The following is a 23,159-nucleotide window of genomic DNA, read 5'->3' as shown; positions in this document are numbered from 1 at the left end:
CCTCTGTCCATGGGATTCTCCAGGCAGGAATACTGGAATGGGTTGTCATGCCCTCCTTCAGGGGACCTTCCCAACCCAGTGATTGAACCCGCATCTCAATGTCTCCTGCATTGGCAGGTGGGTTCTTTACGATTAGTGCCACCTTCTATTCAGAATCAATGTGATGTTCATGAAGAGAAACATACAGCTGAATGCCTGTCTCATCCCCATCCCATTAAAATTAGTGAAATACACAGCTGTCACAGCAGAGACAATAGTGTATTGACTTTAATAGTAGTTAGAGCCAGGAGGAAAAGACAAAAACATACCACAAATACAAAGATAAAAGTGAAAAACTGAGTAATGGCTATTTAACTTACTCACATAGAGGTACAGGATTCAGTGCTCATAGAGAATCTTGGCTTTATTCCCTGGAGGGTCCCACCACATTTTTAGTTGCCTATCCCCGCCTCCAAATGTCAGACCAAAATGAATCACAGTAAACTCTGGATGACTGCTGTACTTCACTGAAAGAAGTTATTTGTTAACACGGCAATCACCTACATTATGGCAAAAACAGCCTGTGACCTATAAACATACTCAGCAGGACAAGCTCACGCCTCAAAGAGAAACTGCCCTGAGTCTCTGGAAGGAGATCGGACGCCACTCCACTCAGCCCCACGTGAGCTCCGGTCCCGACGTCATAGAGGGCGCGTCCTGTAGGCCAGGTGTGTGCTCACCACCCTATGCAGGGGTCTGGGCAGTCCCGCAGGTACGTCTCAAATTGACCTTTGGTAACATCTATCAAGACTGTGTACACCGTCAGCTGAAAGAAAAGTCAACTTTTACTTTAAGGATGTTTTCAGTTCTAAGATGACCCTACTTGTATCAGCATTTTTTATGGAACTGCTTATGAAGTTTCTTAACATTAAATTTGTTGTTGTCCAATCGCTGAGTTGTGTCTGAAATCTTTGCAGCCCCATGGACTGCAGCACGCCAGGCTTCCCATCGTGGAGTGTGTGTGTGTGTGTGTGGGTGTGTGTGTGTGTGCGCGCCCCATGGACTGCAGCACGCCAGGCTTCCCATCGTGGAGTGTGTGTGTGTGTGTGTGTGTGTGTGTGTGTGTGTGTGTGTAAAGACACAAAAGATCCACATAATAAGTCAATAATAATGAAAACAACTGACTTCAATAGAACCATTACCACGCTATAAACAGGTATGGGAGAGAATGTTCAGTTCTTTACAAGGTCTTGATTCTGTGCCATACACTGCTTCACAATGCTTTAAGGCTCACTTAATGCTCCTCAGTGCATACTTTGCAAAGACCAGTGGTGTACTGTGGAGAATAGAGTGTAGCTTTGGCTTTCCTTATCCTGGAACCATTTCTCAAGCAGTGAGGAAAACTATGCAGACACACAGGTTAGAAGGTACACACCCAACTCACCAAGAATCTGTAAGTAACCCAACTGTGAACTCAAGCAAAGACGGCGTGGGCAAAATGAGACATTAGGGTTGGTGGGCAGAGGGAAAGCTTCCCTCAGAAGCCAGGTTCTCATGGAGGCACACTGATCTTGCTGCTGCTACTGCTGCTAATTCGCTTCAGTCATGTCCGACTCTGTGCGACCCCATAGATGGCAGCCCACCAGGCTCCCCCGTCCCTGGGATTCTCCAGGCAAGAATACTGGAGTGGGTTGCCATTTCCTTCTCCAATGCAGGAAAGTGAAAGTGAAGTCGCTCAGTCATGTCTGACTCTTAGCGACCTCATGGACTGCAGCCTACCAGGCTCCTCTGTCCATGGGATTTTCCAGGCAAGAGTACTGGAGTGGGGTGCCATTGCCTTCTCTGACACTGATCTTAGGGTTTAGCAAAAGGCGGCAAGGAACAAATGGGAAAAATCAGAGGAATCAGAAACATGCAAGAGGGGGGCTATTAGCAAACTGGATGATCAGAAGACTTTTGCATATTTTAGCTAAAGAGTAGGGAAAAGGCTGTACTAACGTTTAAGAAAAAAACCTAATCCACTAAGAAAGCTGTCTAAAAATAGACTTCAGACTTCCTTTTGTGTAGTATTAGGTGTTAGTTGCAGCATACAGCATTGAATTCCTCATGGATGGAGAAGTCACTAATAACATGCTAAATTCAATCCAAATGCCATGTAAGTAAAGCTGGAAATAATATTCTGACCAAACTGTATATCAAGCTGCAGTGACTAACTTCTTTGTCACACCCCAAGAGTTATGGTTTTGGTCACACAAAAACATTTTAAAAAGCAGCCTTAAGCCAAACATGACTTGGAATTCTAGCTCTGATTGATCCAAGACAAAGGGGAAAGATAAAACATGGGATCAAATTCTTTTCCTAAAATCAAAAATACATATATGTACATATATTGAAAAAAAATACCTTGTTGAGGATAGGTTTTGTTGACAAGACATCATATATGGTTGCAAATGAGATATTCTAAAACACAAAAATAGTTATATTTAGTACATTAAATGCAGATGTTGGCAGCTTTATCCACACAAATGGGTCATTAGACCAAGATATTCTTCAATCAACCTCCCCTAACCCCCATGAAAGAATTTCCCTTGGGTCACTGTTCAGGTGATGATTCTAATATAGCATGCTTGCTTTCTTTCTCTTCCTTCCTTCTTGGATTCCTGAGATTCAACTCCACAGAGTGGTGTCCACCATTAACAAGGGAAAAGTACGGCGAAATTTTGCTCTTTATGTTAAAAACTCAGTGGAAACTGTCCAGAGACAATGACTGTTAGGAGGTTTATAAATTCTTAAAGGCCAATGAAAAATGTTAGAATGGAGATAATCTTTAGTAGTCACCATTTCTCTATATGACACTGGGAATGTACCTCTTGGGTTGTCTGGTTCAGACACATCTTCGCAGGTGTTCTGCGATCATCAAGGAAGAAGGGATTTTTCCATCGGTCATAATTTGTTTGTACCACATACCATCTACCGTGCTTGGGGTCGAGTCTAGATACAAAGAGAGATTTCTCCTAGGCTTCACACCTTAAATCCACACATGTCTGTCTATGCTTTAGTTTCTGCTTGTTTTGCTTGAGCAAATGTACTTACTCATATATATCCAGAGACTGTTTTCTGTCTCGTGTAATCACACAACCCTCCCCAGACTGGTTGCCTCCCAGGATAAAGTATGCTGGGGCCAATATCTTGGTTTTGGTCAATATATTCTTGGTTTCTTCATAACTACAAAGAAACATTTAGAACAAAGGAAAAACTTTTAGTTGACCTGAAATGGAAATTTTTAGCTGTGGAAACTAAGGGAAAACATCTGAGGAACATGTTTTTCTAAAAAGAATAGTGAACAATGGCTCAGGGAGAAAACAGTCCTTCGCTCCTCACAGTGAAACAGTGACATCAAACGTGAACGACAAACGAAATGATCATCATCTACCCTTACAGTCTATATACCTTTCACTCAACAACAGAACTAGGGAAAATAATATAAATTATTTTATTACTTGAAAATCAGAGCTATCAAAAATGGAAATGGATTTTCAAAGAAGACTACTAAATCGTATGCCCTGGAAATCAAGACTAATGCCCATTTATTTTAGTCATTTGCATGGTAGTACTGGCTAAAGGCAGTTTTGCTACTACCAGATTTATGTAACAGCACAGAATATAACTTCTAGGTTAACAGGTATTACAATTTAAATGATTTTGTTACACAAAATTCTTTTTTGTATGGGTGGGGGATTGTTTGCATACCAAGAAAACTTCATAGATGCCCTTCACAGATACACTGCTGCTGCTGCTAAGGTGCTGCAGTCGTGTCCGACTCTGTGCGACCCCATAGACGGCAGCCCACCAGGCTCCTCCATCCCTGGGATTCTCCAGGCAAGAATACTGGAGTGGGTTGCCATTCCCTTCTCCAACGCATGCATGCATGCTAAGTCGCTTCAGTCGTGTCCGACTCTGTACGACCCTATGGACAGCAGTCCACCAGGCTCCTCTGTCCACAGGATTCTCTAGGCAAGAATACTGGAGTGGGTTGCCATTTTTTCTTGCTATAAACACACACACACACACACACACACAAACATGCAGAATTCCATGTTAGTGTCAAAGGTTCACCTAAGAAATTCTGAAATAGTTTCTCAATGGAAGATAAAGCTCAGAAGTATTTTAATATTAGTACTTTAAGAGAAACTACTTTAAAAGGTTCATGTACCATGATGCAAAGATGGTTTCAACATCCACAAACTAATCAACTTTATATACCCATTAAGCAATGAAGGATAGATGAATGGATGAAGAAGTTGTGGTACATACATACAATGGAATATTATTCAGCCATAAAAAAGAATGAATTTGAGTCAGTTATAGTGAAGTGGATGAACCCAGAGCCTGTTACACAGAGTGAAGTAGGTCAGAGAAAAACAAATACTGTATATTAACACACATGTGGCATCTAGAGAGATGGCACTGATGAACCCATCTGCAGGGAGGGAGGGAGACAGACACAGAGCATGAACCTGTGGACACAGTGAGGGGAGGACAAAGTGCGACATGCAGAAAGTAGCATCGACATATACACATTGCCACCTGCAAAGTGGAAGCTGGGGAGAAGCTGCCGTGTAACAGCGAGCCCGGTGTGGTGCTCTCTGACGACTTAGGTTGGGGGAGGAGAGGGAGGTTCAAGAGGGAGATGATATATGTATAATGAAGGCTGAACTGCATTGTCATATGGCAGAAAAAAACTATAAAGCAATTCCAATTAAAGAATAAAAAAATAAAAGATAAAAATATGATCTTAACAGATGCATTTGACAAAATTCAACATCTCAAAACAGTGTGTGCAGAGGGAACATACCTTAACATAATTAAGGGCCATATAAGAGAAGCTCACCATTAACATTATACTCAATAGTGAAAAGTTAAAAGTTTTTCCTCTAAGATTAGGAACAAGACAAACTTGTCCACTCTCACCATTTTTATTCAATATAGTATTGGTAGTATTAGCCAGAATAATCAGGCAAGAAAAAGAAATAAAAGGTATCCAAATCAGAAAGTAAGAAGTGAAATTGTCACTATTTGCAGATGATATAATACTATAATACTCTCCACGAAAAAAACTTTTAGGAATAATAAATTCAGTAAAGTTTCAGGACATGAAATCAGTATACAACAATCAGTTGTGGTTCCATACACTAGTAACATGATCAGAAAGAGAAATTAAGAAAATCGTCCCATTTGCAATCACATCCAAAAGAATAAAATACATGGGAATAAATTTAACCAATGCGTGAAAAACCTGTACACTGAAAACTATAAGACACTGATGAAAGAAGTAGAAGATGCAAAAAACCAAAGATATTCCATGGTCATGGATTGGAAGAATTAATGTTAAAATGTCCATACTACCCCAAAGAAATCTACACAGATTCACTGCAACCTCTCTTAAATTCTAAAGGCATTTTTCACAGAAATAGAACAAACAATCATAAAATCTGTATGGAATAACAAAGGCCATGAATAGCCAAAGCAATCTTGAAAAAGAACATCTATATTTCAAACTGTATTACAAAGCCACAGTAATCAAAACCATGCTGCTGGCATAAAAAAACGATCAGTGAAAGAGAATAAACAGCCCATAATTTATGAAAAAGGAACCAGGAATACACACTGGGGAAGAACAAGCTCTTCAAAAGATGGTATATGGGAAACTGGACAGCTACATGCAAAAGGATGAAACCAAACCACTGTCTCACACCATACACAAAAATAAAAATGCATTAAAGATTTAAACGTTAAGACCTGAAATCGTAAAACTCTTAAAAGAAAAACAGGTAATAACGCTCCTTGACACGACGGCAATAAGTTCTAGATTTGACACACAGACAAAGGTAACAAAGACAAAAATAAACAAGTAGGACAATGTCAAACTAAAAAACTTCTACACAACAGATAAAACCTTCAACAAAATGAAAAGGCAACCTACTGAACTGGATAAAATATCTGTAACTCATACATCCGATAAGGATTTAATATCCAAAGTATATATAGAACTGACACAACTCAATAGCAAAAACCAGACAATCTGATTAAAAAACGGACAGAGGGTCTGAACAGACATTTTTCCAAAGATGAGATACAGGTGGCTAACAGGTGCATGAGAAGGTGGGAAATGCAAACCAAAGCAAGGATAAGGATCATCTCACACCTGTCAGACTGGCTATTATCAAAAAGACAAGAGATAAGTGTTGGCCAAGACGTGGAGAAAAGGGAACCCTGTGACATTTGGTGGAATGTAAATTGGTGCAGTCACTACGGAACCACCAGTATGGAGGTTCCTCAAAAAACTAAAATTACCACACAACCCGGCAATCCCACTTCTAAGTAATGATCTGAGGACATGAAAACACTAACTCTAAAAGATATTCGCACCCCCATATTAACTGCAGCATTATTTACCATAAGCCAAGTTATGGAAACAACCTAAGGAAGGATGAATGGATAAAGAAAATGCGGTATATATATAATAGAATATTATTTAACCATAAAAAAGAATGAAATCTTGCCATTTGTGACAACATGGATGGGCCTTGAGAGCATTTTGCTAAATTAAATAAAGACAAATACCATGTGATCACACTTAGAAGTAGAATCTACAATAAAACATTTTAAAATTCACAGGTATAGAGAACAACCTGGTGGCTGACAGAGGTGGGGCAGGGTGGTGAGAGGTGGGTGAAGGGGATCAAAAGGTACAAAATTCCAGGATAAAATCAGTCCCGAGGGTGCCATGTACATCACAGTGACTACAGTTAATAATACTGTACCGCATATTTGAAAGTTTCATAGAGAATAAACCTAAAAATTTCTCATCACAAGGAAAAAAATCGTAACTGTGTGGTGACAGATGTTAACTAGACTTATTGTGATCATTATGCCATATATACAAATATCTAAACATTTTGTAGCATGCTTCTTATACTAATATGTCAATTATACCTCAAGGAAAAATATAAAAATAAAAAATCTGATAATAAAGCAACTAAACAGATTACCTTGTGCTATTTTCTAGAACTGATCTAATGATAAACCCTACCCACTGGGCATCTTTCTTTCCCAAAATCCATTCCATGACACCTGGAAGAGATAAAACACACACAGTGTCACAGGACCTAGAAGAGATTAAACTATTAAGCAGAAACCACAGCCTAGCCTTCTTAAAACAGCTATGAAATTCCCATTTCATTTAAGAGCTCTCTACTTACCCATAAAACCACCATCTATACTGAAGCGTTCATTGAGCGTAACACTAAACAGTCCCTGAAAAGAAAACAAAGCCGTGAGGTCAGAAACCTCCACCATCCTGTTTAAGCCCTCTCACTGTGCTCTTTTGTTTTTTTTTTAATTTATTTTCTTTTTTTTCTTTTTTTTTTTTATTTTAGACCCCATGGACTGTAGCCTACCAGGCTCCTCCGTCCATGGGATTTACCAGGCAAGAATACTGGAGTGGGTTGCCATTTCCTTCTCCAGAGACTGTGCTCTTTTGTATACTGTTATATCAGGGCCTAGACTGGGGACTTCAGGGTGTGGGGGGAGAGAAAAAAAAATCAAGGCATGATACTACTTTTTAGAAGTTCAAAGCATGTTTCACATCTAGTGTGTGAGATAAGTAGATAGATGTTATTGGCCACACTTTTCCAACAAGGAAATTGAAATGCAAGGACTTAATGACTAACTTGCCTGAGGGCCAGAGCCATGGCCAGATTCCAAGGTTTACACTCAGCCCTAGTGACCCAACCATGGGCTTTATGTCCAAAAAAGGCTCAGAAATCTTCGCTTCCTCTTACTCTTCTCTACCTCATGAGCTAAAGGTAACAAGAAGTACAATGGGACAACCTGGGGCTTCATATTCTCTTCAGGTTCTCACTTTCTTAGACTCCATCATTCACACAGAGCTACCTGTAAAATCTGGTAACAACAGATTCCTTACTGGTTTGAATCCTGTTAACATGCCCACGTAGCCAGCAAAGGTTGTTGCCTTGAAGAGAGTTTTATTGTTCCTCTGGAAGTCCAAATTCACTGTTAAAGGTTTTAGTTCCTCAGTTATGACCCAAGTATCATTATTTATATTCCACCTACAAAAGACAAATTTCAGTGACATTTAATAACAGTGACAATAAGGATGAGTATGAAGACTATGGTCAAGTATTATGCTGTGCTGTGTGCTGTGCTTAGTTGCGCAGTCATATCTGACTCTTTGTGACCCCATGGACTGTAGCCCGCCAGGCTCCTCTGTCCAGGGGAATTCTCCAGGCAAGAATACTGGAGTGGGTTGCTATGCCTTCTTCCAGCAGATCTTCCCAATCCAGGGATCAAACCCAGGTCTCCCACACTGCAGGTTGATTCTTTACTATCTGAGCCACCTGGGAAGCCTGGTCAGATATTACAGCAGGTGCTTTATCGACCCAATCCCCAATGATCAATATTCATAAGGATTTTCCAATATAGTTAAGTTTTATCTTCCATTTTCCATGATAATACTGAGGATCAGAGAAGTTAAGTAACTCCCCTAACATGACACAGCCTATAAATAGCAAATCCCAGATAATATTTAGGTCTCCAATTACAAAGCACTGTCATATTTTTTTTTCAGGAAGGTAAAGAAGACACATGAAATAGAATGCTATTCTTGTACTCTCAACTGAATAGGAGCATGCTTAATCTGGTCTCAAAACTAAAAAATCTAGGGTCTTCCTTTCTGGTCATATTCTGGGAATGACTTGGTACTTAACTTTGTCATCAATGTAATACTACCTGCTCTTCTTAGGGACTGAGACATACCACATTGTTTTGTTTTGTTTTTTTACTTACCCAAGAAATACTCCAAAATCCAAGTTTCGCCCATGTAGTAGATGACCTAAATTGAAAGCAAGCAGAAGAGACGTGTAACAGCAATTATGACAGGACGATTGGTTCTAAACGAAAGCTGGACACTTAATTTTGGTTAAGTAATATTCCTGACTATTCAATTCAACAGTAAGAACTAAGTAGCACCTAACATCACAAGCCTTAACAAGATGAAAAGGCTGTCCCTGTCACACTGGCCAGATTCCCCCTCGGTACCTGAGAGCACAGGGCTCCAGGTAAGACTAGAAGATGGGGAAAGATCAGCGGCCATGGTTTCACCGTGACACTATCCTCCTCAGACAAAGCTATCTTGGCCTCACCTAATGTGACTTACCAACACACTTCCCTTCAGGGATTGTCACCTACAGCTGTACCCAGAGTATAGGTCAAAAAATAACAGTGAATCAGGGTACATCACCCTGGGCCTTGTAATCTAAGGACTTGTCAGGAAAAATATGGAAAAGTGAAGTTGGTCTACACAGGATCCATTGGCCCAAAAATGATGGGAGAAACTCTGTTCTGCCCCTGTGAGTACTTAGATCAAATCACAAATAGGGGTATAAGTAGCCTATGAGGGAAAGAAAGAATGTTTTCAGTCCTGAAACAATTTGTGCAACAGGTCTGCATGCCTAAATTAAACTTTAATAGCTGTTACAGTGATTTTAAAATAAGAACAGTTTTCAATTCACTTTCCAAAAAAAAAAAAATCAAGATCTATAAAACCCTATGCAACATGCACATATATGCATAGCAAGTCTGTATTTTAAAAGTTCTGATTTCATTTATTTCAAGATTTTTCTTCTATTTTGTGCTTTGCACCACCTACCCTCCCCCAGCACACATTCATTTACCTTCTTTGTCTTCTGTTATTATTGAAGTACAAATGGTAAAAAATTCATAGAAAATATTGAATAAAATAATCTCTCCTATGAGAAAAAAAAGGAAATTTTCTGGTCAATATGCAGAATCGTGACATTGTCAGGAAAATTCTTTTTTAAGAAAATGTGTAACTATCGTCATCATGTGAGTTTTTGCTTGGGCAAACGTTAAGTGTCTGCAGATAATCTGAGTGAGCCTGTATGGCTAGTGGGGCAGGGGTCTCTCCCTCTGTCAAAGGCACTGTGGGAATTCACTGAGGAAAGGATAGCCTTTTTAGTCAACAGTAATGTCAATTGGAAAGAACTTGAACTTTGATCCCTAACCCATACCATATGCATGTTAATTCGAGATACACCATGGGCCTATCTGTAAAAAGTAAACAAAAGTCATAGAGAAGAAAACACGTAAGAATTATGTTTTGGGGGTAGGCAAATATCACTTATGTTAGTCGCTTAGTCATGTCTGACTCTTTGTGACCCAATGGATTAGATCCTGCCAGACTCCTCTGTCTGTGGAATTCTCCAGGCAAGAATACTGGAATGGGTAGCTTATCCCTTCTCCAGGGGATCTTCCCAACCCAGGGATCAAACCCAGGTCTTGCGCATTGCAGGCAGATTCTTTTACCAGCTGAGTCACAAGGGAAGCCCAAGAATACTGGAGTGGATAGCCCATCTCTTCTCCAGCAGATCTTCCCAACCCAGGAATTGAACCAACCGGGGTCTCCTGCATTGCAGGCAGATTCTTTACCTACTGAAACTATGGCTCAGCTGGTAAAGAATCTACCTGCAATGTAGGAGACCTGAGTTCGATCCCTGGGTTGGGAAGATCCCCTGGAAAAGGGAAAAGCTACCCACTCCAGTATTCCAGCCTAGAGAATTTCATGGACTGTATAGTCCATGGGGTCAAAAAGAGTCGGAAACACTGAGCGACTTTCACTTTCACTTTCTTTACCAACTGAGCTATCAGGAAAGCCCCAATTAAACCATAAGAGTGAATATAACACACTCAACAAAATGCCCAAATAAAAGAGAGTGACACTATCACATGGAGAATCAGCAAGTGGAAAAAAGGCTTGTATCAATACTATGCTAACTGTCAATGGTTAAAATCACTTTGAAAAACTGGTTGGCAGAGACTCCAAGACTAAATACTCAGCTAACCTATAACTCAGGTCATATCCCAGAGAAATACGTGTACATGCCCATCAAAAAACATGAACAAGAATGTTCGTAACTCAAATGTGGAAATGACAAATATCCTAGTCGTACAATAGCCTACTGCCTATAATGGTATGTGCAAGAAACCAGACAACAGCTCATATTGTTTGGCTCTATTTGTACGACGTTTAAGGGGCAAAACTAACCTAAGGTGAAGTCCAAATAGTGGTTACCAAGAAGTTCAGAATCGTGCAGAATGGAGCAGGCTGGATTGCTGTAATTTGTTTCTGTATCTTGTTCTGAGTTGTGATTAAACGCACGTATGCATGGGGAGTGCCGGGTGGTGCAGTGGTAAAGAGTCTACCTGCCAATGCAGGAGATGTGGGTTTGATCTCTGGGTTAGGAAGCTCCCCTGGAGTAGGAAATGGCAACCCATTCCAGTATTCTTACCTGGAAAATGCCAGGGACAGAGGAGCCTGGCAGGCTACAGTTGGACATGACTGAGACACACACACTCCTGGATTTTAAAAATTCTATTGATCTGTATTCCTAAGATCTATGTACTTCACTGTATGCATTAACATACCCCAATAAAAAATTGGGGGTACTTTAATAAACTTTGTAAAACTGCAGTGAACTTTACCTAAAGGGATTTCAGTTACAGCTGCAATCCCCTTCATTTCCTCCTCGAAAGGGCCAGGCAAGTTGCCAAGCAGACCAGGCTGAAAAACAAATACATTAACAATCATTCAACCTGAACTGTAGCTTTGAGATTTGGTTCTTTTACATATACACTGTACTAGCCATTGTTGCCACAACAGGTGATCAAAGCTTATTTTTTTTGCCTAAGGGGTTAAAACCTGTGTTTTTAAAAATTGATTAATTAATTTTTGGCTTTGCTGGGTCTTCCTTGCTGCGCTCGGGCTTTTCTCTAGCTGTGGCAAGCAGGGCTACTCTCTAGGTGCCGTGCGAGGGTTTCTCCTTGCAGTGGCTTCTCTTGTTGTGCAGCATGGACTCTAGGTGCGAGGGCTAGAGTAGTAGTTGGAGTAGTAGATGGAGTAGCAGTTGGAGCGGCAGCTGGAGCAGCAGGTGGAGCAGCAGATGGAGCAGCAGACGGAACAGGAGGTGGAGTAGTAGTTGGAGTAGCAGATGGAGTAGCAGTTGGAGCAGCAGCTGGAGCAGCAGACGGAGCAGCAGATGGAGCAGGAGATGGAGTAGTAGTTGCAGTAGTTGTGGCCTGCAGGCTTAGCTGCCCCATGTTCATCCACAAACCATGTCTTTTATAAATACATTAAAAAGCAACTAATTGCTGAAATTTACCACGCTATTTTATGTCTTGTAATATTACCAAGGGCCAGAATTTTAAGTCCCTCTGAGGTTTTAACAGTAGTCTGAAATAAAAGCAAATTTGTCCAAGTTCCTTAGACAAGGCTGTCAAATTACGCCTTTAAATAAGTATAGAGCCTTTGCCGAAACGTGTGTATATTTGGCTGTGTGTGTCTTTAACATTTATTGTAGGAAATAATATTTCTTACCAACTTTTGATCCACTAAGTGTATAATTTTTCCACTTGGCACAAATGCATTTACTATATTCTTCATGGAATTCACTATAACTTTCAGCTGAAAAATAAATTTAAAAATTGATTAGAGACATAAGGAAGCGTTGACATTTAACATTAATCTTCATATAGAAAAGTATTTGAAGACCATTTTAGAAAAGGCTTGTAATTAATGTACATCCATGTTTACTAAATGATTAGCCCTGTTTTGTAAATCACAGTAATCATAATTGTCATCATGTCACACTGATCTGTATACCTAAGATCTGTGCACTTTACTGTATGTATACCATACCCCAATAAAAATTTTCTGAAAGCCTATAATCTGTATTTTAATCAAGAATCACACAATGAATTACAGAAGGTTTTATTTCAACTGTGTGCAATGAATATATATATTAATAAAAAAACTGAATGCTTTTTAAGTGTTAAAAAAGATTAATTTTGGTGTAACAAAAAAAGATATAGATTTTTGACTTATCTATATGTAGCTAAATAAGAGAGTACTATTTAAAAACATATGTAAACAAGACATATCTTTAACATGATACACGATTAACTTTAGATGATAATATATGATGTGAGATAAAGAAACAAAGGCAGAGGCTAGTAAAAATCGAGAAGCTACAGAAAAATGACATCCTCTTTTCTCTACTATCATTTATTATAAATGGCAGAGAACCATGGAAAGCAGATTCTTAAAATACGTGGTACAAAGTATCATGATGTGTTCTTTTAAATACAATTATATTCAGTCAAGTCAGAAATAAAAGATTTAAGAATCACACCCTACCGCTGGTGCTTTGACCACCATCAATTCATGCCATCTTTTGTACGGTGGTAAATCGAGATTTATGGTGTACCATGGAACTGGACCCCTGTAACTGCAATGAGAGGTGTATCATCTTCAAATGTTTAAAAGCAGTTTCCTCATGATGGTTAGATAGTTACATCATTATAGGTATGTTAGAGACATATTCTTAATAACAACAGAGAAGTTGGTACTCAAACCAAAATTTGCAAAAAAGCTCATTTTCCACTCAGCACTTCTGTCCTGGGTCATTTATTCAATGCCATTTTAGAAACCCTAAAATGGAATTACAGCATTATAGAAAGGTTAACGCATAATGGTGATAGGTAAAATAATCAATTTTGGCTCAATAGCTGTATGTAACCTGAGTATCACTGCTAGAAAATATATACCTTTTTTTTCCATCCTAAATCTCTACAAAGATTTAGTCTAGGCTCTGGGGACTTCTCCATTTGGTTTCCCAGTCTCAGAATTCCCTCTTAGATAGTCTCAACACTGTTGTCAAATCATTGACTCTAGAGCTGGCTTCAGTAAGGTCACTTTTAAGCCCCCAGAATGGCAACATAATATATGAGCTTCCCACCACTGACTTCAAGAACCTTCACTACTGACTCAGCCATGCTACTCTTCCTACTATGCTGCTGCTGCTAAGTTCCTTCAGTCATGTCCGACTCTGTGCAGCCCCATAGACAGCAGCCCACCAGGCTCCACATGCCCGGGATTCTCCAGGCAAGAACACTGGAGTGGGTTGCCATTTCCTTCTCCAATGCACGAAAGTGAAAAGTGAAAGTCAGCCCACCAGGCTCCTCCGTCCATGGGATTTTCCAGGCATCCTACTATACGTCCTCTCTTCTCCGTTTTTTTTTTTTTTTTGCTATGCTGGAGGAACTAAAAAGCCTCTTGATGAAAATGAAAGTGGAGAGTGAAAAAGTTGGCTTAAAGCTCAACATTCAGAAAACGAAGATCATGGCATCCGGTCCCATCACTTCATGGGAAATAAATGGGGAAACAGTGGAAACAGTGTCAGACTTTATTTTTGGGGGCTCCAAAATCACTGCAGATGGTGACTGCAGCCATGAAATTAAAAGACGCTTACTCCTTGGAAGGAAAGTTATGACCAACCTAGATAGCATATTGAAAAGCAGAGACATTACTTTGCCAACAAAGGTTCGTCTAGTCAAGACTATTGTTTTTCCGGTGGTCATGTATGGATGTGAGAGTTGGACCGTGAAGAAGGCTGAGCGCCGAAGAATTGATGCTTTTGAACTGTGGTGTTGGAGAAGACTCTTGAGAGTCCCTTGGACTGCAAGGAGATCCAACCAGTCCATTCTGAAGGAGATCAGCCCTGGGATTTCTTTGGAAGGAATGATGCTAAAGCTGAAACTCCAGTACTTTGGCCACCTCATGTGAAGAGTTGACTCACTGGAAAAGACTGTGATGCTGGGAAGGATTAGGGGCAGGAGGAGAAGGGGACGACAGAGGATGAGACGGCTGGATGGCATCACTGACTCGATGGACGTTGAGTCTGAGTGAACTCCGGGAGTTGGTGATGGACAGGGAGGCCTGGCGTGCTGCGATTCATGGGGTCGCAAAGAGTCGGACACGACTGAGCGACTAAACTGAACTGAACTGATGGCATATGGGATCTTAATTCCCCAACAAGGGATCAAACCCAGACCCCTTGCATGAAAGCACAGAGTCTTACCACTGGACCACCAGGGAAGCCCCCACATTCTCTCTCCTCATTCTTCTTATTAAGTCCAAGCCAAGTCACTGTTCGATCATATTCATTCCCCGAAGTCCTACTCTTCAATTTACACATAGCCATTTCTACTGTGAGGATAGTAGCAACATCCACTACTGATCAGTGGAGCCAGGGCTAAAATCCTGATGGATGAACTCTGCTACTATTCTCTGTTGCCACGGAAACATTATCTTCTGGCACCTGTTACTGAACTGAAAGAGCCTCTTAAGGGTGTGCCATTCAGTGACTGATAAGCTTAAATCTGCCTAAAAATAGCCAGCATTTGCTCCTTTACTGCCCTGCTCCAGAGAAGCAAATGGTGCACTCTGGTGGGTGCTACAATGTTACCAGGCTCTTAAATATACAGACATAAATCCAGACTGATTTCTATAGTGGGTGTGGGTTAAGAGGGGATGTGTTAGTTCCTACAAGTCACAGTATTGGGGTCCTATTTATACTTCTGTAGTCATGAAGAAGAATAATTCTTGGTTAAAGCTGTATGCATTCTGTCTTCCTTTCTCTGCAGCAGGCTACTTTTAGGGCAAGGGAAGAGCAGGGAGAAACAGTGACCGTTCCTGACACCTCTTCCTTCTTTTTCACATTCTGTACCCCCTGGGGTGGTGAGCCATTCTTAGATCTTTCCCTATTTAGCCACGTAGGATTTGAAAAGGCCAAAACCCTCAACTAAAAACATTAATATTCAACACACTAAACATGATATTGGCCCTTTCTGTTTTCCAATCCTGTTTTGGCCTCAATAGTTTTGATTATCATGGGCAGGGTTTTATTTTTTTGACTGTTTCACGTGAGATCCCACACTCTCTTGTTTCAGCATGATAGGGTGGTTTATACTCAGGCATCACAGAAAATCACCGGTGACCTCTGCATTTGTTAGCATGAGAAAAATACTTAGGGGGAGATAGAAGAATTTAGTGGAGAATGCTAATCCTTTTTTTCTTCCCCTGATTTTGATGGGCTCGAAATGGGACATTTCATCATGGGGTATTTTCACATTTGTTCAAAGTCTTAGCCAAATGCATACCACACAAACCTGAGGGAAACAAAATCATCTCAGGATAGAAGACATGACTTAAGGTTTTATTCAGTGTCGTTACTTCTATGAGATCATACTTAACATGGAGAGAAATCTCCAGGAAGGTCAGTGTGAATCCTGCTCGTCTGATGTTTACTCACGTGGGCCCTGAAGGAGGATAGGTTGATTTTCTGCAGTCTTCAGTCCACTAAAAAAGCAAAGACAAAAGTTTCAGAAAAACAGAGTAGGCAATCTGCAAAGACAGCTGGTGAAGACAAAATCAAGTATGATTTGTCATTTTAGACCATTTCAATGCCTCTTAAAAGTCTTTTTCTCCCATGAAAACTTCAAAATCTCAAACTTAAGTGAATTTTCGGTCTCTTCAATTTACTAATTTGGCTTTTCAACTGCAAATACATTGAGTTAAGAGGAAATACAAGAATATAGATTGAGGCTTCCTTGGTGGTACAGTATTTAAGACTCTGTGCTTCCAATGCCGGGGGTGCGGGTTCAGTCCTTTGTAGGGGAACTAAGATCCCACATAAATGGATGTAGAGCTGAGTCACTCCGCTACATCTGAAACTAACACAGCATTGTAAATCAACCATATTTCAATGTTTAAAAAATTAAAAAAAAATGTAGATGGAGGGAGTTCCTTGGAGGCCCAGTGGTTAGGATTTGGGGCTTTCAGTGCTGTGGCCCAGGTTCAATCCCTGGTGGGGAAACGGAGATCCCAAACGCCCCATGGTGCAGCCAAAGGAAGAAGAAACTGTAGAAAAAGGTTTATGACAACTAGGTTGATTTATCACTTGCCAGGATCTGATATACTTATGAGCTAACTCTACTGCAAGAAATCTGCATCCTAAACCAGACTTTCAGGGCACAAGGCCAGGCCCCTTCATACTCTGGCCCTTCATCACCCCAGCCTCCGTGTACAGCCACATGCAACAACAATCTGTGCTCTCTCACTGTTCATGCCTGTGCAAGCACCCGCTCTGCCTTCTGCCTACAAGGCCCACCCTCCACCTTGTAAACTTTTGGCTCCAACTTCTAAGATCCAGCTCAGATGTCTTTTTGGTGATGTCTTCATCTACTTGCCCCGGGAGAATAGCCACCCTCTCCTCTTTACTCCCACAGCACACGTACACATCTCCCTTGCTACCCTTCTGATGTGCCCTGTACTCCTCTGTGCGTCTCTTCACGACCAGACTGTTCTTGAGGAGTGTGCAGAGCCCCTGCGCGGAGGCTACCGCTGAGGTAATGAAGGAACAAGACTGTTTTTAGGGAACACGGTTTAGTCTTGGCAGCAAAACCGAAATGGTTCTCAGTACAAAATGATTTAAAAAAAATCCACACTGATTTATCATTCTTTTATTACTAGTCTCAAAATGCCAGGATGCATTCATCTTCTTTTTGCTGGAGACCCAATATTGCAAGAGAAAAAAAAATTGTTTTAAAGAAGCATAAATTCACAGTAAAAGGAAGGTGACGTAGGAAAGGAAACTACTAGCACTGTAGTTTGACCTCAGAAAATATATCCACAGCAAATTTGTCTGGGAATGCAGATCTCACATCCTGTTTTAACTTTTGATCACCCGGGAAGTGTATAAGGTAGTCTGACGTTACCCGATATTCAAACATTAATTGTCAAAATACCACAATACGTTTCTCACGTAAGTACCGTTTTGTTTATCACTTTTGGTTGAACTCATTAAAAAACAGTATTACCGTTTTGTTTATCACTTTTGGTTGAACTCATTAAAAAACAGTATTAAGTGTAAACTTAAATTTTCAAAGGCTATCATTAGAACTTAAGCTCCATTTCACATGATTGGAATATAAAATATTAGATATTAAATAGTATCGATTTGACAGTTCAGAATCAAATTAGCACAAGCTAATTTTCAAAGCCAATCAGTGTTCAATAAGACTGACTGAGGGTGGTGGTTCTTATTCAGAAAAATTTCAGTCTCAGTCCTGAGTTCAGAAGTTGTAGTAAAACTGCACTGCTGCCAGCAGAGGCAGGGACAGTCAGGATACACAGCGTCTATTTCTTATAAAATTCACACAAGTGAAAAATCTGTGAGAGCAAAAGAAGTTCACAGTTGAATAACAACAACATGATAGATTTAAGTATGTTCCACAAAGTACCTGCCAATCAACAATAAAATTACTAACCACAAGCTTTAAACATCTGGCATTTTCAGAAATTTTGTACATTTGTCCAACTAAGCTTTTTTTCTGCTCCACCACTATTAATTGTTACATATCACAGCAGATTCCACTTCAGGTTTTAGGGAACTACTAAATTCTCAAGTTCTCTGAAAACACCCTTGGCCTGCTGTTGCTTTACGCAGACTATTCACAAAGACTAAATCTTTAGTCTCAAACTTGGCATTGGATGCTCTAATAAATACTGAGAAGCGATCAGTGTCAAGAGTCAAGAAGATAACTGGGAATCATTTGCCTTGTTGTCTAGTTGATCTCGACGCTGCTCTTGAAGCCCCAGGCAGCAGCAGTCTTTGGCTGAAGGCTAAAACAGTGTGAAACAAATTTTCTCAGGACACATTTCTTGTACTTCTGCCATCAAATGTGATTTAATCAATTCACCTTTAATAAACAGCTTTCCCTGCTTTGCTTATAAATAAGCTACCTGCAGATTTACTTTGGTTGTAGCCTCATTTTACTTTTTAAAATATGTCAATAAATTCTGCGGTGATGAGATACTCTACCTGTTGTTTTGTGATCACTTTTTTCCCTAGGAATTGGGAACATTGTGATGTCTGCATGGTCCTGCGATGTCAACATACGCTGTATTCTTTGGATACAACTCTAGAGTCTCTGTGTAATAAACACAAGGTTCTGCCAGCTAATTATCAAGAAAATCCCTACTCTGCTTGGCCTCAAGAGCACATCTGAAGTCCATTTTCCTTGTTATGATGTGATAGGCTTAGCCTCGTAATTTTCTTAAAGATTAAAATAACGTGATGTGTCAATTCATGTGACACTTAAATGCAGCCGAGTTGTAAGCTGCGTAGGCTCCATTCGAAACACAGGGAACAGCACTGAAAGCCTGGAGCCCACCACACTCAGGCTCTTCAGGAACAAGCCAACTGCTCCTGTGCTGAAGCGGCCACAGCCAAAATGCAAACAAGAGCACCTATGGGCCAATATAGCTTGGTGTATGGACCCTGATGTACGAACTTCATGTAATTTTGACACGTCATGAAATATTAATCTTCTTTTGATTCCCTCCCAACTTTTTTTCCATTTGTACCCTCTTAAATTTTATTTTGTTTTTAACTTGTTTTATATTGGAGTATAGCCGATGAACAACATTGTGATAGTTTCAGGTGGACCACAAAGGGACTCATCCATACACATACATGTATCCATTCTCCCCTAGAGCTTCCATGGTGGCTCAGATGGTGAAAAAACCTGCTGGCAATGTAGGAGACCTGGGTTCAATCCCTGGGTCAGGAAGATCCCCTGGAGAAGGGCATGGCAACCCACTCCAGTATTCTTGCCTGGATAATCCCACGGACAGAGGAGCCTGACGGACTACAGTCCATGGGATTGCAAAGAGTCAGACACAACTGAGTGACTAACACTTTCACTTTCACCCTCCCCCCAGCTTCTGAAGGACATACAAACTATCCCCAGTTCACAGACCTTACAAAAACAGGTGCCAGACCAGCACTCAGGGTACTGACACCTAAACAAGCTGCTCTTGCTAGATGATTTATTCAGTTTCTGTCAAGGCAAACCCTCCGAGGTGGCGTGAAAATGAAAGTGTTAGTCGCTCAGTTACGTCTCACTCTTTGCAATCCCATGGACTGTAGCTCTACAGGCTCCTCTGTCCATGGAATTCTCCAGGCAAGAATACTGGAGTGGGCTGCCAGCCCTTCTCCAGGGGATCTTCCAGACCCAAGGATCAAACCTGGGTCTCCCCCATTGCAGGCTGATGCTTCACAGTCTGAGCCACCAGGGAAGGTGGCATGTATGTATGAAAGAGAGACAGAAGAGGGAGAGACACTGTATGGGTTTAGTGTTTTGCTCAGCTGCAGTGCCATATGCAAGTCTGGATGCAGAGGCTGGGGTGGGGGTTGTCCTCTGTCTACTGGCCCCTCAACTGAACTCTCCTTTCGTCTTCATTATTCTTATTCTCTAGAATAAATGCTACTCTGAGCCAGGAATCTCTCTGGGATCGCCTTTCCTCAAAACACCTTTGTCCACTTTTTTCATCAGTCAAAACTCCTGCAAGGGTTTTCCTTGGTATATATATAGAATGGAATACTTACTCAGCCATGAGAATAAACTAGTGGTTACCAGTGGGGAGGGAAGGCGGGAGGGCAATATAGGGGTAGGAGATTAAGAGTTACAAACTATTAGGCATAAATAAAGCCACGATGATGTACTACACAATATGAGGCAAATAATATTTTATAATAACTATAAATGGAGTATAACCTTTAAAAATTGTAGGTCACGATATTATACACCTATAACTTAAATAATATTGACATCAACTATACTTCAATAAAATCATAACTGCAGAAATAAAAAGGATAGGAAAATAAAGGTGATAAACTTTTTCCCAGAATAGAGAGAAAAAAAAGGAGGGAAAAAAAAGAGAGAGAGATTTAGAGCATCAATGCATGGACTTCCAGAAAGACAGCAGAGATAATAAAGAGGGGAAAGTAATGAAAGAGATAATGTAAGAACAATGTCTACAGCTGAAAGGAGATGAGGCCCCAAAATGAAAAGGCCTACTGATTATTTGAAATAAGGACTGAATACAAGCACCTTCAGTGAGACACATCACTGAGATATTTCAAAAGGTAAAGGATATTGGGATTTCCCTGGTGGTTCAATGGTTAAGAATCCACCTTGCAATGCTGGGGACATGGGTTCCATCCCTCGTTGGGGAACTAAGACCCCACAGGCCACGACTACTGAGCCTGCAAGCTACAACTAGAGAGTCTGTGCACAGCACAGAAGTGTTTGCTTCTGAGATGGAAAGTCTAATTCGAAAAGATACACGTGCCTTAAGGTTGACAGCAGCACACTTACAACAGGCAAGACGTGGAAGCAACCTAAGTGTCCATTAACAGGAGAATGGATAAAGATAAGACATGGAATATTACTCAGCTATAAAAAGGAATGAACTTACTTCCATCTGCAGCAACACTGATGGACCCAGAAATAATCATACTAAATGCAGTCAATCAGAAAGACAAAGACAAACATCATGGTATCACTTATATGTAGAATAGAAAAAATTATACAAATGAATCTACTTACAAAACAGCAACAGACTCACAGACATAGAAAACAAATTACTGTTACAAAAGGGAAAAGGGAGGGGTGTAGGGAAGGATAAGTTAGGAGTACAGGATTAACAGACACAAGCTACTATATATAAAATAGATAAGCAACAAGCATTTATTATATAATATAGAGAATTATATTCAATATCTTATAATAACCTATAATGGAAAATAATCTGAAAAAAATACATGTGGTCAGGAAGCAACAGTTAGAACTGGACATGGAACAACAGACTGGTTCCAAATAGGAAAAGGAGTTCATCAAGGCTGTATACTGTCACCCTGCTTATTTAACTTATCTGCAGAGTACATCATGAGAAACTCTGGACTGGAAGAAACACAAGCTGGAATCAAGATTGCCGGGAGAAATATCAATAACCTCAGATATGCAGATGACACTACCCTTATGGCAGAAAGTGAAGAGGAACTCAAAAGCCTCTTGATGAAAGTGAAAGTGGAGAGTGAAAAAGTTGGCTTAAAGCTCAACATTCAGAAAACGAAGATCATGGCATCCGGTCCCATCATTTCATGGGGAATAGATGGGGAAACAGTGGAAACAGTGTCAGACTTTATTTTGGGGGGCTCCAAAATCACTACAGATGGTGACCGCAGCCATGAAATTAAAAAAGACGCTTACTCCTTGGAAGCAAAGTTATGACCAACCTAGATAGCATATTCAAAAGCAGAGACCTTACTTTGCCAACAAAGGTTCATCTAGTCAAGGCTATGGTTTTTCCTGTGGTCATGTATGGATGTGAGAGTTGGACCGTGAAGAAGGCTGAGCGCCGAAGAATTGATGCTTTTCAACTGTGGTGTTGGAGAAGACTCTTGAGAGTCCCTTGGACTGCAAGGAGATCCAACCAGTCCATTCTGAAGGAGATCAGCCCTGGGATTTCTTTGGAAGGAATGATGCTAAAGCTGAAACTCCAGTACTTTGGCCACCTCATGCAAAGAGCTGACTCATTGGAAAAGACTCTGATGCTGGGAGGGATTGGGGGCAAGAGGAGAAGGGGACGACAGAGGATGAGACGGCTGGATGGCATCACTGACTCGATGGACGTTGAGTCTGAGTGAACTCCGGGAGTTGGTGATGGACAGGGAGGCCTGGCGTGCTGCGATTCATGGGGTCGCAAAGAGTCGGACACGACTGAGCAACTGATCTGATCTGATAACTCAATCACTTTGCTGTACACCTAAAAACATAATACTGTAAATCAATTACACTTCAAAAAAAACAGAAAACACAACACAACAAAAAGAGTTTGCTTCCAGAGAAGAGGGATGGGGCAGAAGGAAAGAGCTAGAGATGGCGGCTTTTCATCATAAAGCTCTCTGTATTATTCGATTTCCTTTAACTATGTATACTCTGATACACATTTTAAAATATCAAATCAAAAACCTGCAAGATTTCATCTATATCATGTGGAGGACTTTCAGAGACTGATTCCCTGACATGATTTTAAGTATTTTTAACTGTCATTATCTAAAATTATTTAAAAACAGTGGTGACTGCAGTGGAGGCCAGGGTACTCTAAATCTTTGTTTAGTGAAATGTTAAGTGTCCTTGAAACTGGACACCGAAAAGCAGCACTCTACTTAAGAACTCAAACTACAAGTTTTCCAAACACATCACTTAAAAAGAAGGGCAGGTATTAACTTTAGAAATGCAACTCTTACCTCATCCTAACTTACTTAAATATCAGACCTTCAGGTGAGCAAAAAATGCAGAAATCAAATTTATGGCCCTTTTACTACATTTCA

The 23,159-nt window shown here is 40.5% G+C and overlaps 1 protein-coding gene across 4 annotated transcripts in view; it reads right to left on the bottom strand.

Moving 5' to 3' along the window:
- Positions 1 to 249: 249 nt before the first annotated feature.
- ASAH1 (N-acylsphingosine amidohydrolase 1) overlaps positions 250 to 23,159 on the bottom strand; it is a 31,633-nt gene continuing 8,723 nt past the window's right edge. For 2 of the 4 annotated variants that reach the window (XM_019953549.2, XM_019953550.2), the window contains 13 exons: positions 16,230 to 16,276; positions 13,274 to 13,364; positions 12,455 to 12,541; positions 11,563 to 11,641; positions 9,735 to 9,809; positions 8,848 to 8,893; positions 7,967 to 8,111; positions 7,242 to 7,296; positions 7,032 to 7,113; positions 3,073 to 3,204; positions 2,847 to 2,970; positions 2,383 to 2,439; positions 250 to 805 (listed from right to left, as the gene is read on the bottom strand). In XM_019953549.2, the coding sequence (XP_019809108.2) occupies positions 716 to 805; positions 2,383 to 2,439; positions 2,847 to 2,970; positions 3,073 to 3,204; positions 7,032 to 7,113; positions 7,242 to 7,296; positions 7,967 to 8,111; positions 8,848 to 8,893; positions 9,735 to 9,809; positions 11,563 to 11,641; positions 12,455 to 12,541; positions 13,274 to 13,364; positions 16,230 to 16,276 (1,110 nt within the window). In that variant the 3' untranslated portion in view covers positions 250 to 715. Of the gene's footprint in view, positions 806 to 2,382; positions 2,440 to 2,846; positions 2,971 to 3,072; positions 3,205 to 7,031; positions 7,114 to 7,241; positions 7,297 to 7,966; positions 8,112 to 8,847; positions 8,894 to 9,734; positions 9,810 to 11,562; positions 11,642 to 12,454; positions 12,542 to 13,273; positions 13,365 to 16,166; positions 16,186 to 16,229; positions 16,277 to 23,159 lie in introns of those variants that run through there. The other 2 variants (XM_070781600.1, XM_070781599.1) reach the window with 2 other exon arrangements.

This window comes from Bos indicus, chromosome 27 (genome assembly GCF_029378745.1).
Source record: "Bos indicus isolate NIAB-ARS_2022 breed Sahiwal x Tharparkar chromosome 27, NIAB-ARS_B.indTharparkar_mat_pri_1.0, whole genome shotgun sequence".
Classification (NCBI taxonomy): Eukaryota; Metazoa; Chordata; class Mammalia; order Artiodactyla; family Bovidae; genus Bos; species Bos indicus.
The sequence above is the reverse complement of the archived record's forward strand: the minus strand, read 5'-3'. Positions and strand labels throughout refer to the sequence as shown.